The sequence below is a fragment of the Nyctibius grandis genome, chromosome 5, assembly GCF_013368605.1.
Source record: "Nyctibius grandis isolate bNycGra1 chromosome 5, bNycGra1.pri, whole genome shotgun sequence".
NCBI classification, from domain to species: Eukaryota; Metazoa; Chordata; class Aves; order Nyctibiiformes; family Nyctibiidae; genus Nyctibius; species Nyctibius grandis.
The window spans coordinates 43,029,168-43,042,672 of NC_090662.1; the positions used below are offsets into that span (position 1 = coordinate 43,029,168).

Below are 13,505 nucleotides of genomic sequence, written 5' to 3' on the forward strand. Positions count from 1 at the left end.
TCCCAATTCCCTTCCTTGTTTGGGGAAGGGACATCGGGTGATACAAAAACTGTTTATTGTTTAGCCCTGGGTGCAGGCTAAACTAAGACAATTTCAGAATTCAATATTTATTTTTTGTAAAAGGGATGCTGAAGTGCAGTAATACTTGATCTATGAAGCATTTTAAAAAATGTATTCAAAAGATCATCTCTTGCTCCCTAATAATGTTTCTGTGATTCAAAACATCCCTGTGTTTTAAAAACATCACACATTAATGTAGGGATATCCAAAAAAAAATAAAAGCAATTTTTATAAGGCTTAATATTTAAGGGGTTACATACAAGAACACATTATGAGTCATCTATTGAGGAACCTTGTAGAAGATGTCACTTTTCCTAACAATGATGTTAGAAGTGAAGAACCAAAAGGATTATTCCAGAGGCTGAAGTGCCAGATCCAGCAAAACATAGACTGATAAGGAAACACATGCTGCCTTGCTGTCTTTTTATCTGCATGCCCTTTATCTGCCTTTTAAATGTTACTGCAGGGGACTTGGGTTTTCACAAAGATAGCTCTCTGAGGGTGCTAAAAGAATTGGAAAAAAAAAAACCAAAACCAACCAAACAAAAAAACCCTAAAAAAAGTCTTTATTCTTGAACATCATCAACACAGCTCATAGATTTATTGTGGAAAGTAGTCACTGATTTGTTTATTGGTGGGTCTCATGATGCCAATAGGGCCATTTTGTTCATTTATGATTTTGGATGTCAAGCATGTGTGATTCCAGTGATGGCACCTGGAACTCTGCTGCCAGGAAAATTTTCCCTTTCCTTAGTCAAATTTAGGCAGTAATAGTTTTCAGCTCACTCATAAAAGGAAAACAGAACACCGGTAGCAGTATAGCAATCTCCTGAACTCCTGCTGAAATAGAAGTCTGTCAGTACTGTTCAGGGTAACGGAGTCAGTGCAGTTCCAGCTGGTAAGGAGTGCAAGGCTGCCTCCAAAGCTGAACGCTGAAACACCCAAAGTGCAGTTTGGGCATTGTCATAAAGAAGCCAAACAAAGAGTGGGTATGGAAGATCCACTGTTGTCTAAATCTCTGGGTCTTTTCTGCTGGAATTCAGTACAGCATGGCACAGAAACCTATTTCAATCGGAGGAATAAATGGAGCCATATAAGTAATAAGGAGGCAGCAAGGGGGCTTGTTTGTTTCAGAGACCAAATCAAAAGAGATATAAGAAATTTGTACCGGATCAGCATAAGATCAACACTTCTCCGAATTTTCAGTTGGCTGAAACAATGCAGTTTGGGTCAAACAAATCATTTCACCTGTGAGTAGGAGATAAGGGGTACAGAGTATCCCTTATCTCAGTGACCAGATCACACGAAATGAGAATGACTCAGGATCAGTTTTCTCCTCTCCTCCTTTAAAGCAAGACTTTGAACCACGTCTCCCACATTTGGGTATCCAGCCTTTCTCTCACATTTGAGTTCCCCTGCACCTCCAAGATATCTTGAAAATACTTAAGCAAAAGTGAAGGTCTTTTATTTGGCTGCATCTATGGCTGAATTCAATTCAATTTCATGGAAAATCTCTGTTTTGCAAAAAAAAAAAAAAAAAAAATCAATAAAGATTTTCCTGGAGGACTAAACCCAGCAGTTTGAAGAATGTTAAAGCATCGGCAGATTTCTCTCTGCTACACACAAATATCTACTTTATAGCTGAGTCTGGCCAGTTATAGGAACATACAGCTGAAAGAAGTATGGAACAGATGACACTTACCTTCTTACAGATGAACTGTGCAATGCTCACTGTCAATGAAACTTTAGCCTTTAGTTTAAAAACATAAAATGCCTGCTCCTGAAATCCAGCTTTCATTTAAACTGTGCAGCTTATGAAGAAAACTAAATGACTTCAAGAAACATCTTTTCTTCATTAAAAGATGCAAGAAAAGGAAAACTTTGTAACCAAAGAGGATCTAGACAGTTTGTGAAAGATATGACTAGCTTTTGTGCAAGTTCAGCATCCCACTGAATGTTACAGAAAATAACCTCAAAGTTGCCAGCAGTAAGCTAATCAATTAAAGCACTGGGTTGCTGAATATCCCACTAACATTCTTTTAACATTTTGCAAGTCAGATGACTAGAAGTGCCTTAAGGAGTTTTTAGTGCACGTTATAACCTAATGCAATCTCTCCTGTTTTCCACAAAGACTGACAGCAAACACAATACCATGATAATGGTTCAGCATGCAATTATCTCTGCTGAAGTGCACAGAAGGAAGCAGAAAGCAAATGAGGCCAACTAATGCAGATTCTCTTGATTTCTTTGTCCAAACGAAATCCATAATGACAAAGCTGCAGGCTACTAGGTCTGTTTGCAAGGCTTGCTGCAGATACGTTGTGCTAATATAATCACTTAAGAAAGGACTAAGACAACAGTGAGCATCAATCACTTATTAGAAGGTGGACTTGAGTCTAGAAGCCAAATACTGTGGAGACCTGGTGTTCAGGGTCTTGATGTAAAGCGTAAAGGGACACAACAGTGATTATAACAATCACAGTAAGGGTACTGATTGATATTGCCCACTGCTGTAATGTGTGACTAACATTTAGATCTTGTTAGCAATTCAGCACTGTAATTATAATAAGGTCTTAAAACGTCACTGTCTATCAGCACAGCACTTGTCCTCTGTTGTTCCAAGCATCAGAGAAACACATGACCTGGAAATGGAGAGGGACACAGTTGATACCTTACTGGATTTTGAGATCTTACTCCTCAGAAGGCTCCTTTGAGAAGTCCCTGCAGAGACATGATTTTTTATTTATGCCTCCTCTGCCTGGCTCAGTGCCAATCCCTCTCTCAGGCTGGCAATAACAGATGTTAAGTGACAAAAAGTGACATCTGACTTTTTGTTACATTTCATAGACAGTTAGCTTGGCTGTTTGCCCCAGCACTGGATGACCTGCCATTTTATAGGCTACTTGCTCTCCTCACTCATAACATAGTCTTTGCTTTATTCTCACCCTATTTTGTAGCTTAATATACTTTCAAAAGTATTTTGACCATCTCTTCACAAGGCCTACAGAGGGAGTGAGCTTAGGGCACTTTATTGAACGAGAGGAGTAGGATACAGAGAGCTCTCTGAGTCACAGCACCAAGCTGTGTGTGGTGTTTCTGCGCACCAGAAGGCAAATGGTCTTTGGAGTCGGAGTCTGATGGGCTCAAGGGTGAGACCCCAGGCTCATGCAGTATTCAAAAAGCAGCTCCTTAGTCACTTCTATTATTACAATATAGTATAACTACATCTAGCTACAGATAAAATAAAAAAAAATAAGGTAGATGAGTTCTGGGCCTTGACATTGGTAATTAAACCTGATGCATCAGGAAACGGGGAACTTATGGAGGAATAAACGTATATGTGTAAGGCCATATCAGTAAGCAAGCAAGAGATGCATCTCCTCTGAGTATGTAGTATGAGCAGAGTTAGACAAGAGGATATAGCAGTACTTGTGGGATGAATTTGACGTAAGTGTAAAAGTAGTCCTGCTGTGGTTTCACAGCCTCATGGTTTTCAGCTACCCAAAGCCGCCCAGAAGCAGCCCACCTACTTGAACTGTGCCTAGATTTGGAAAGGATTTCCACATTATTTCAATATAAAATGTGGTGTTTAAGCTGGGATCAGCTTCAGACCAACATGGCACTAAATGTACATGTCTGTGTGTATGTATGAATATATATAAATATATAAGTAGTCAGTGTGCAGTTGGTTCTTAAGCACCCACTATCATCAATAGAAATCTTGTCACTACAGCTATTTGGGCTTAGGGAGATACTCAGCTCACCCTGTAGTAGACTTCAAGGCTATGTTCTACTGGTAGATTAAATGCATCTGGTACTGTTCTCTGGCAGTGAGAAAACTGATGTGGAAATGGCCCGTGTCAGTACTAATCTCCAAAACAGGATCACCACATCCAGTCCAACTATTGGATATGATCCCTGGCCTGTATTAACTCCCTAATCATCCAGAAATTGTTTAGAAAAACGCTAGATAGCTTAATAGACTACCAATAGGCTAGATTTCCACTGTCTATACTGAAGCTTGAACACCTAGTTCACTTGTGGGTACCTATTTATAGATACATCATTCTACACCAGAGGTGTTGCCAAGGTCAGAAAGGCCTACCCCCCGTACCACGACCACCTCCATGAGGAAGAAAAGATGGGTTATAGTTGTGGGTGACACCCTTCTGAGGGGAACAGAGGGTCCAATATGTTGGACAGACCCTCCTCTTAGGGAAGTCTGCTGCCTCCCTGGGACTTGGGTTAAGGACATCGCTAGGAAACTTCCTAGCCTGGTACAGCCCTCAGACTATTACCCATTAGTGATCTTTCATGTGGGTGGCGATGAAACCACGACGCATAGTCCAATGGCAATCAAAAGAGACTTCAGGGCCTTGGGATGGTTGGTAAGGCAATCTGGAGCACGGGTTATTTTTTCCTCTATCATTTCAGTTGTGGGCAGCAACACTGGAAGAAACAGATAGACCCAGTCTATTAATACATGGCTCCGTGGCTGGTGTCACCACCACAATTTGGGGTTTTTCAATAATGGGATGGCCTACAAGGTACCAGGCCTGCTAGCATCAGATGGGATTCACCTTTCTCAAAGCGGAAAGAGGGTCTTTGTTCATGAGCTAGCAGGGCTCATTGACAGAGCTTTAAACTAGACTTGAAGGGAGAGTGGGATAACATCAGCCTCGCCCGTGACAAGCCATTGGATGACATGCCGAAGTTAGAGGGACGGGGTGCTAGCGAGGGCCCTCAGCCTGTTGCTCCGAGACGTGTTGGGTACACTGCAGCACACCTGAAGTCTTACAGAGATGACATGGGGGCTCCTGAGGCAACAGAAGCCAACACGGAAACATCAGTGAAATACCTCAAAGGAATTCAGTGGTGTTCCTCTAGGAAGGTGACACATCCAACAGCCCAGCTGAAGTGCCTCTACACCAATGCACGCAGCACAGGCAACAAACAGGAGGAGCTGGAAGCCACTGTGCTTCTAGAAAGCTATGACCTAGTTGCCATTACTGCAACTTGGTGGGATGAATCCCATGACTGTAGTGCGGCTATCAATGGCTACAGGCTGTTCAGACAGGACAGGCAAGGAAGGAGGGGGGAAGGGGTTGCACTCTACATGAAGAAGTGGATAGATTGTGAAGAGCTGTCTCTGAAGAAGAGCCATGAGCAGGTTGAAAGCTTATGGGTAAGAAATAGAGACTGAGGCAACAGAGGAAACCTTGTGGTTGGTGTCTACTACAGGCCACACAATCAAGGGGAGCCTATTGACAAAGCCTTCTTACTCCAGCTACAGGAAGCATCATGCTCGCAGGCTCTCCTCCTGCTGAGAGACTTCAACCACCCCAACATCTGCTGGAAAAGTAGTACAGTGAGCTGTAGGCAATCTGGCGACTCCTGTAGTGCATTGAGGATAACTTCTTAAGCCAGGTAATAGACAGCCCTACCAGAGGGGATGTGATACTGGACCTGTTGGTCACCAACGCAAGTGAGCTAATTAGGGACATCAAGGTTGGAGGCAGCCTGGGCTGCAGTGATCACGCGTTGGTGGAGTTTGCGGTCCTGAGGGATATGGGTAAGGCGAAGAGTAAAGTCAGGATCCTGAATTTTAGGAAAGCAAAATTCCAGTTGTTCAAGGAGTTAGTCAGTAGGACACCCTGGGAAACTGCCCCCAGGGACAAGGGAGAAGAACAGAGCTGGCAGACCTTTAAGGATGCTTCCATAGAGCGCAAGAGTTCTTGATCTGCAGGTGTAAAAAATCAGGAAAGGAAGGCAAGAGAGTGAGTCTCATGGCTGAGTCGAGACCTGCTGGTCAAAGTAAAGACAAGAAGGAAATGCACAGGCAATGGAAGCATGGACAGGTATCCTGGGAAGACTATAGGGATGCTGCCCGGTTGTGTAGGAACAGGGTCAGGAAGGCCAAGGTGCAGCCGGAGCTGAACTTGGCAAGGGACGCAAAGAATAATAAGGGCTTCTACAGGAAGGTCAAAGAAAGCATACCCCCCTGATGAAGAAGACTGGCAAACTGATAACAACGGACGAGGAGAAGGTCAAGGTACTCAACAACTTTTTTGCCTGTCTTCACTGGCAACCTCTCTTTCCACACCTCTCAAGTGGATGGACTACAAGACGGGGTCTCAGGGAGCAAAGTCCCTCCCACTGTGAGAGAAGATCAGGTTCGCAACCACCTGAGGAACTTGAACATACATTCTATGGGACCTGACAAGATGCATCCCAGAGTCCTGAGGGAATTGGCTGATGTAGTTGCCAAGCCACTCTCCATGATATTTGAAAAGTCATGGCAGTCAGGTGAAGTCCCTGGTGACTGAAAAAAGAGAAACATTGCACCCATTTTTAAGAAGGGTAGAAAGGAGGACCCTGGGAACTACTAACCTGTCAGCCTCACCTCTGTGCCTGGGAAGATCATGGAACAGATCCTCCTAGAAGCTATGCTCAGGCACACAGAGGACAGGGAGGTGATTGGGAAAGCCAGCATGGCTTCAGCAAGGGCAAGTCCTGCTTGACCAAGCTAGTCGCCTTCTGTGATGGAGTGACTGCATCAGTGGACAAGGGAAGAGCTACAGATGTCTGGACTTCTGTAAGGCCTTTGACATGGTCCCCCACAACATCCTTCTCTCTAAATTAGAGAGATATGGATTTGATGGGTGGAATGTTCAGTGGATGAGGAATTGGTTGGATGGTCGCACCCAGAGGGTAGTGGTCAATAGCTCAATGTCCAGATGGAGATCAGTGATGAGTGGTGTCCCTCAGGGGTCCATATTGGGACCAGTACTGTTTAATACCTTCATCAATGACATAGTGGGATTGAGTGTAACCTCAGCAAGTTTGCAGATGACACCAAGCTGAGTAGTGTGGTTGGCATGCCTGAGGGATAGGATGCCATCCAGAGGGACCTGGACAAGCTCAAGAAGTGGGCCCATGTGAACCTCATGAGGTTCAACAAGGCCAAGTGCAAGGTCCTGCACCAGGGTCAGGGTAATCCCCAGTATCAGCACAGACTGAGGGATGAATTGATTGAGAGCAGCCCTGTGGAGGACTTGGGTGGATGAAAAGCTGGACATGAGCCAGCAATGTGCACTTGCAGCCCAGAAAGCCAACCGTATCCTGGGCTGCATAAAAACAAGCATGGCCAGCAGGTCAAGGGAAGTGATTCTGCGCCTCTACTCCACTCTTGTGAGACCCCACCTGGAGTACTGCGTTCAGCTCTGGAGCCCTGAGCACAAGAAAGACATGGCCTGTTGGAATGGGTCCAGAGGAGGGCCACAAAAATGATCAGAGGCATGGAACATCTCTCCTATGAAGACAGGCTGAGAAAGCTGGGTTTGTTCAGCCTGGAGAAGAGAAGGTTCCAGGGAGACCTTATTGCAGCCTTTCAGTACTTAAAGGGGGCTTATAAGAAAGACGGGGACAAACTTTTTAGTAGGGCCTGTTGTGACAAGGTAAGGGGTAATGGTTTTAAACTAAAAGAGGGTAGATGTAGACTAGATATAAGTAAGAAATTTTTTACAATGAGGGTAGTGAAACACTGGCACAGGTTGCCCAGAGAGGTGGTAGATGCCCCATCCCTGGAAACATTCTAAGCGAGGTTGGGTGGGACTCTGAGCAACCTGATCTAGTTGAAGATGCCGCTGCTCATTGCAGGAGGGGTTCGACTAGATGACATTTAAAGGTCCCTTCCAACCCAAACTATTCTATGATTCATGTGCTTTGCTTTTCCACTGAATCCTCTCTCAAAGCACTAGCACCTGAAGCTCTTCCTTGTGCTCTTCAGTGTGCTTGAAGGTAGATGGTTCAAACATTGGTGACAAAATAAATGCAATGGTATGGCAGAGCTGTAGCTCTGAAGCATTCAGCCTTACACAAAATGCCATGGAAAAGGCAAAGGGAAGCTCTGTGTGGCTGTCTGTGAATCTTATGTCCTATTGACATTAGCTGAGAGAAACTAATTAAATCAACTCAGTTCAGTAACACTCATGTAAACCAAACAAAACTGAAGAGATGTGCTGAATTGTAGGCTACTGTACAGTGCTGTGACCTTTCTAAGCAACAGAAAGAGAGACAGATTTTCACATTTATATAAGAAAGTGTATAGTAGTAGCGAGGTGTGAAAGGGAAAATCTTGATACATTGAGCAAGTTTATTACCTTTACATTTCTGAAACACTTCACAGGACGTAAGTGAAAAAAGCATCTGAGGAACTTGGTCCAATCTTAGTACAACACACTTGTGTGCCTGAGAGACATTTTGAACAGACCAAACTATATCAGGTTACGAAGGATGCTGCTTTAGCACATCCATGAGGTGATACTTTAGACCTCGTCTGAGCTGTAACCTTTACTACAAGTCCTTCTGCTTTCCTCTCAAGTTCAGCCCTAACTATACATATGTACGTATGTATGTTTGAGGGTTTTAACAAGTGTGTTAGACAGCAACATTTTTAATCATAAGTGGTTATCTACAGACTATTTCTACTTTCCATGCACTGTCTAGACCTTGGTGGTGCTCACATTCAGTATTGGAAAGACTTGGAACAAACACAAACATTTGGAGAACTTGTTCATTCCACTACTAACTCTCTAATACATTCGATGAGTGTATAGTTTCTGAGATCCAAAATGAACACATACAAATAGAAAACTCTCAAGTATTACAAAAATTTATGTAATTCCATATGTTAATCAAGCAATTTTCAGATGAGTTGGTCTCACGCCATTTACAGAGACAGCTAAACAGAACATATGGGTAAGCATGAAGGCATTTATAGAACAGTCAAAGTGCTTCTAAGAGCTCTGGATTGTCCTCACTTCCCTCAACAAACAATGTGCACTGAACACATACACACAAAAAAAACCAACGGTAACTTAATACCGGGTAACGTGATGGAAAGTTTTCAGTTATATAAAACTCACTCCCAGAAAATAAATCCCTCCTCTTCCTCCCTTAAGCAAACAAGCACTACAATTTCCCCAGATTCAGTAAAATTACTTCTTAACATGCGTTCTTTATTCATAGAGTCATAAAACATCAATTTTTGACACAATACCTGCAGAATTCCTGGCTTCATAGCACTCCGCTGTGCATTGGCAACATTTTGCTTGTCAGATGGTCTAGTCCTTAGCACAAAATGTAACCTTGTAATAGTTCTACATTAGGCATCCATTCACCCTACCTTTCCACCTCGATCATGAAGAAAATGGGCCTCAAGTCACTGAAATTAGATTGAATTCAGTTTCCTCCCCTCTGCAGAGCCGCAACAGCGTTGATTTATTTTAAAAAACAACCGCCATTGCTGGCTTTCATACTAAATCACAATGTGCACTAGTCATGTAACTGGATTACAGGAAGCACTAACACTAGCAATTACCCTTTCAAGTTGAGCAACCAACAATATTGCTAAAGGCTGGAACAAAAAGGGTCAGCCAGGGCAAAACAACAAACGTTGCTTCTTGCCCTATGTGATAAAAACTGAAAAGCAGCAACAAGCAAGTGGTACTTCAAAACATAGAAGGAGCGATATACGTGCATTCAAAACAAAACAGACTCCCTTGGCAATGACGTTAACATTACAATCTACTTCAGGTGATATTCAAGAGGGAGAAACAAAATGTTGAAGTGCAGAGACCTGGAAGGAGCAGGGCTGTGTTTGGATTATGGCAACCACCCTGCTGTGGGACAGCTGCCCTTTGGAGGAAGACACCTTCAAAATTTCTCATTGTGAGATTAGTCCAGTGAGCTGTCTGTCTCCCAGCACTTTGGCTTTAAAACATACACCTCCCCAAAGGCTTTTCCTAAAAGAGTAAAATTAAAAACAAACCAAAACCAGTCTTTCAACACATCCAGAGATAGCTGAAGATCCCAAGCAACAAAGAGCTTTCATGTCATGATTAGCTCATGCTGTTATGCACCCCCTTAAAGCACATATGGTTCTCAGCAAGAACAGAAGGCTTCAGAGTAGCAGCTCCATGCTAGAAATACAGTAGCAAAGCTTCAGACTGAGGTCACTTAATGAGAACTTAATGTAGACTTAATAGATCTTTTTTTTTTATGTGACTGCCTCATTTAGCTTTTAATGCAGGCACAGAGCCAGTCAGCTAAAATCAGGGTAGCCCCAGAATATTTTACAAGATTCTTCCATTGAAAGGTGAGGACTGCAGGTCTCCAAAGGTGTGCAAAGCTCTACTAAAATAACATGCCATAGGTAACAGCATCATTTAATGAAAAAATGAGGGGACATGCATATTCTGAGTTCCTTGCACTAACAGAAAGGTTTCACCTTCACAGGAGGTGAAATAATTCTTGCTATAGAAAAAGGAGAGCAGGTACCTTTACTATGGAGCTGGCCCTGCTGGCTTAGGCTAGCTGGGGGCATAGATGTATCCAGCTTGCTTGGCAGCTCCCCCTCCTGATCAATACCACTCAGTATTGGAACTGTGTGGACAGTTGGTATGTCCCCAGTGAAGCACGGTTGTCAGTACCTTATTTTGCTCTGGTATGGACACTAACATACAACTGAATATAGTCCACTGACTGTACTAGCCATCTAATCTCAGATTAGGAGGTCTTGTTGATGCAACAAGTCCAGAACACAGCTTTTTGAGCCTAGTTCTCTGATAGTATTTTTTAACTGTTAAAACTTTAATGTTAGACTAATCAAGTTACTACTCTTTTTTTTTTTTTCTGATTATTCTTTTCTGTGTCACTAGCCTTTATTGCATTTGGTGCATTCATGAGGGCAGATCTCTAAAGGTACCAACAGTACGAGGAACTTGTACGTGATTCTGAAACACTCTGCGTGCTAAAATGCCCCAGTGTTGTATGCTCTATCTTCTTTCCCTGTTTGTAAAGGCCATTGTCTTTTAATCTAGCACCGTCTGTACAAGTAATTTACAGAATTAGGCAAATAGCTGCTGATTGTAATTAGTCACATCATTTCAGTTTAATCTTTATTAGTTCACTCTAATGAGTGGGTGAGCCACTATGAATGGTTGTTCTTCCCTCCAGGAAGGAGAAGGATGAGCCCAATGCTCTTCTCCATCAAGCAGGGCTACCTATGCACCAGGGTGAGCCAGAGCAGTGCCTGTGCAGAGCATATACAGACTGTGCTGTGCTGCACTCCACAGAGGACAGCTCTACTGACATCATGCTGCTCCACTGGCATGAAGGGTGAGGATGTAGCAGGGTGGCATCAGTATACGGCTCCACTGACATGCCCTTCACTGCAGGAGGGAGCACTGCCATTGCTTTTCTCAGAATGGGAAAGATCAAACGCATAGCTAGCTGAACAAGGAGGGTCCCAGACCATATGTCCCAGAAGGAGTATGTATGGCTTACACCAACAAAAACATAGTTCTTATTCTTTGCAAGAAACAGGCTTGTTTTCAAACAGCTATGTAAGCATAATGGTGGATTCACTGGAGAAATAGAAGTGAATGAATCATTTGCATCAGCCTTTTGAAATCTCCCTGCCTCTGTTGAATTGTTCCCTAAAGTGCATTTTCTTGAGCCCTATGCAGAACAAGTTTAAAATCCATCCAGCAAAAGCAGTGCAAATACCAGTCAAGACAAGAGGATTAAAGGCGTTTGATGCAAAGGTAAGTTCTTTACCTACAGAGAGGCTATATTCTGCACTGGTTCATCAGATTGCTTGTTGATCATGGTGAGGCTATATGAATGCAAGTCCTACTATAGTAAAGAGCTTCAAGACATGTGGTCATTATTTAGATTTAGATGATCAGCCAGGCAGTAGAATATGAACTTTGGATACCTCACATTACAATCTACATCTATATTTATCTACAGGCATATTTATTCACAAAACAACTCCAGAACTCAGAAAAAAAGGCACTTACCACAACAATCACATTCGTTGCAGGAATAGGAAGATTTTCCACTTCCAAATCTTGATCAGTCATAGCTAACAGATTGAGGGATGGGTCATAGGCAGGTCTGGGGAAGGTTGATTTAACAATTATTGCAGGGTGCATCTTGCTTATTTTGGTGTGGGAAGAAGAATGAAAATTTTGTTTGGAATTCTTATAACTGTCTGTATCCAGACTCTTCTCCACACTCTGCACATGGTGATAAATAAACACAGGTTTCCCACTCTTTCGCTGATGAATTGCCAAAAAGTGGTCATTGTCTCCAGAAAAGCAGCCTGTGGAAAGAGAAGAATAAGTTTAGAATGTCTCTTTTGGATATTCTGTAGATGGTGTTGGAAACCTGATGAGATCTTTGGGTTCTGCAAGATTTAGAAAGAATATTTGTGGAATACAAGAATTCACTTAAAATTCCACAATGCAAATTCTATAGCAACAGCTTAACAATACTACAGAGACTCTACTAAGTATGTGAAGTGTATCTCATTCTTAAACTCATTTTTACAAGGCTTTTTAAAATGTTTATGCTTCCAGCCAAGGTTACATTTCAAAAATGACTTGCAAAAGAAGAGCACGTGCTAAGCCAAGTCCAACTTTTGTATCAGCATCAACTCCAGCAGGAAAACATACGCAGTCCACTTCCTGATTTATTTAATCACCCAGTAATACCAAAGATGAGAATTGCTGTGATCATCTTTTATATATGGAGACTTGAGGAGAAAAGGCCAAGAAACAGATCCAAAAATCAGACCTAAACATGTAAGAAAGAGAAGAAAGCTAAAGTTCAGATGCCTGTGGCCATAATCACAATTCTGCATTCCCTGTTCAGCTGCCATTAACTGCTTAGACCAGGAGGCCTTACAGTCCCTTGTGCCAACTTCTGTTATGACCCAGCCTACAACCAAGCATTGCCCAGCCAGCCAGTGGAGCACCTGGCTCTCTGCAGAGGAGATATAGGTGTGTGGATTTAGCCATACCTTGCATACCTTGGTGTTGGGCACAAGAACTGTTTTAGATTACATGCTTTTAATAAACTGTGTATCGGTAAAAAATAAGTTTTCTTTTGATAGTCAAAATAATTCCTAATGATGCTTTTATAAAAGGAACCAGAATTAAAGTTTTATTTGATTTTTCTTTTTTTTTTAATGATGCAACCTAGGGAATCTTCAGTTCCTTTGTGAAGAACAGAACAGCTACAACAGCTCAGTTCAGCTCCCAGTCTGGAAGACAGACTGTCCCTCTGAGCAGAAAAATAGGCTAGGATCAGCTCCTTTATAGATAAAAAAGTAACTGAAGCTGCATTAGTCACCTCTTGTAAGAGCGCTCTAAGAAACCCACTGTGGTACAAAACGGACTGTGTGTTCTAAGAGAAGTGAACCCAGAGATCTCGCTCTGATCAGCCTGGAATTTCCTCTTCAGAAGCTGTTGGAGTTAATGGCAATGTTGAATTTGTGCACTGATTTTTAGTTTAAAAAAAAATGTTATTTTAATTCTCATAATGAGCTGTGAAGAACAGCTCAGAACCAATGACATGTTTCAATTCAAGTTGAA

The 13,505-nt window shown here is 42.5% G+C and overlaps 1 protein-coding gene across 1 annotated transcript in view; it reads right to left on the reverse strand.

Moving 5' to 3' along the window:
• Window positions 1-12,938, reverse strand: part of PTPRR (protein tyrosine phosphatase receptor type R) — a 139,329-nt gene extending 126,391 nt beyond the window's left edge. Inside the window, exons 1-2 of the mRNA XM_068401734.1 lie at window positions 12,932-12,938; window positions 11,928-12,232 (exon numbers count right to left, since the gene is read on the reverse strand). Of these exons, the coding sequence (XP_068257835.1) occupies window positions 11,928-12,232; window positions 12,932-12,938 (312 nt within the window). The remainder of the gene's footprint in view (window positions 1-11,927; window positions 12,233-12,931) is intronic.
• Between the last annotated feature and the right edge of the window lie 567 nt (window positions 12,939-13,505).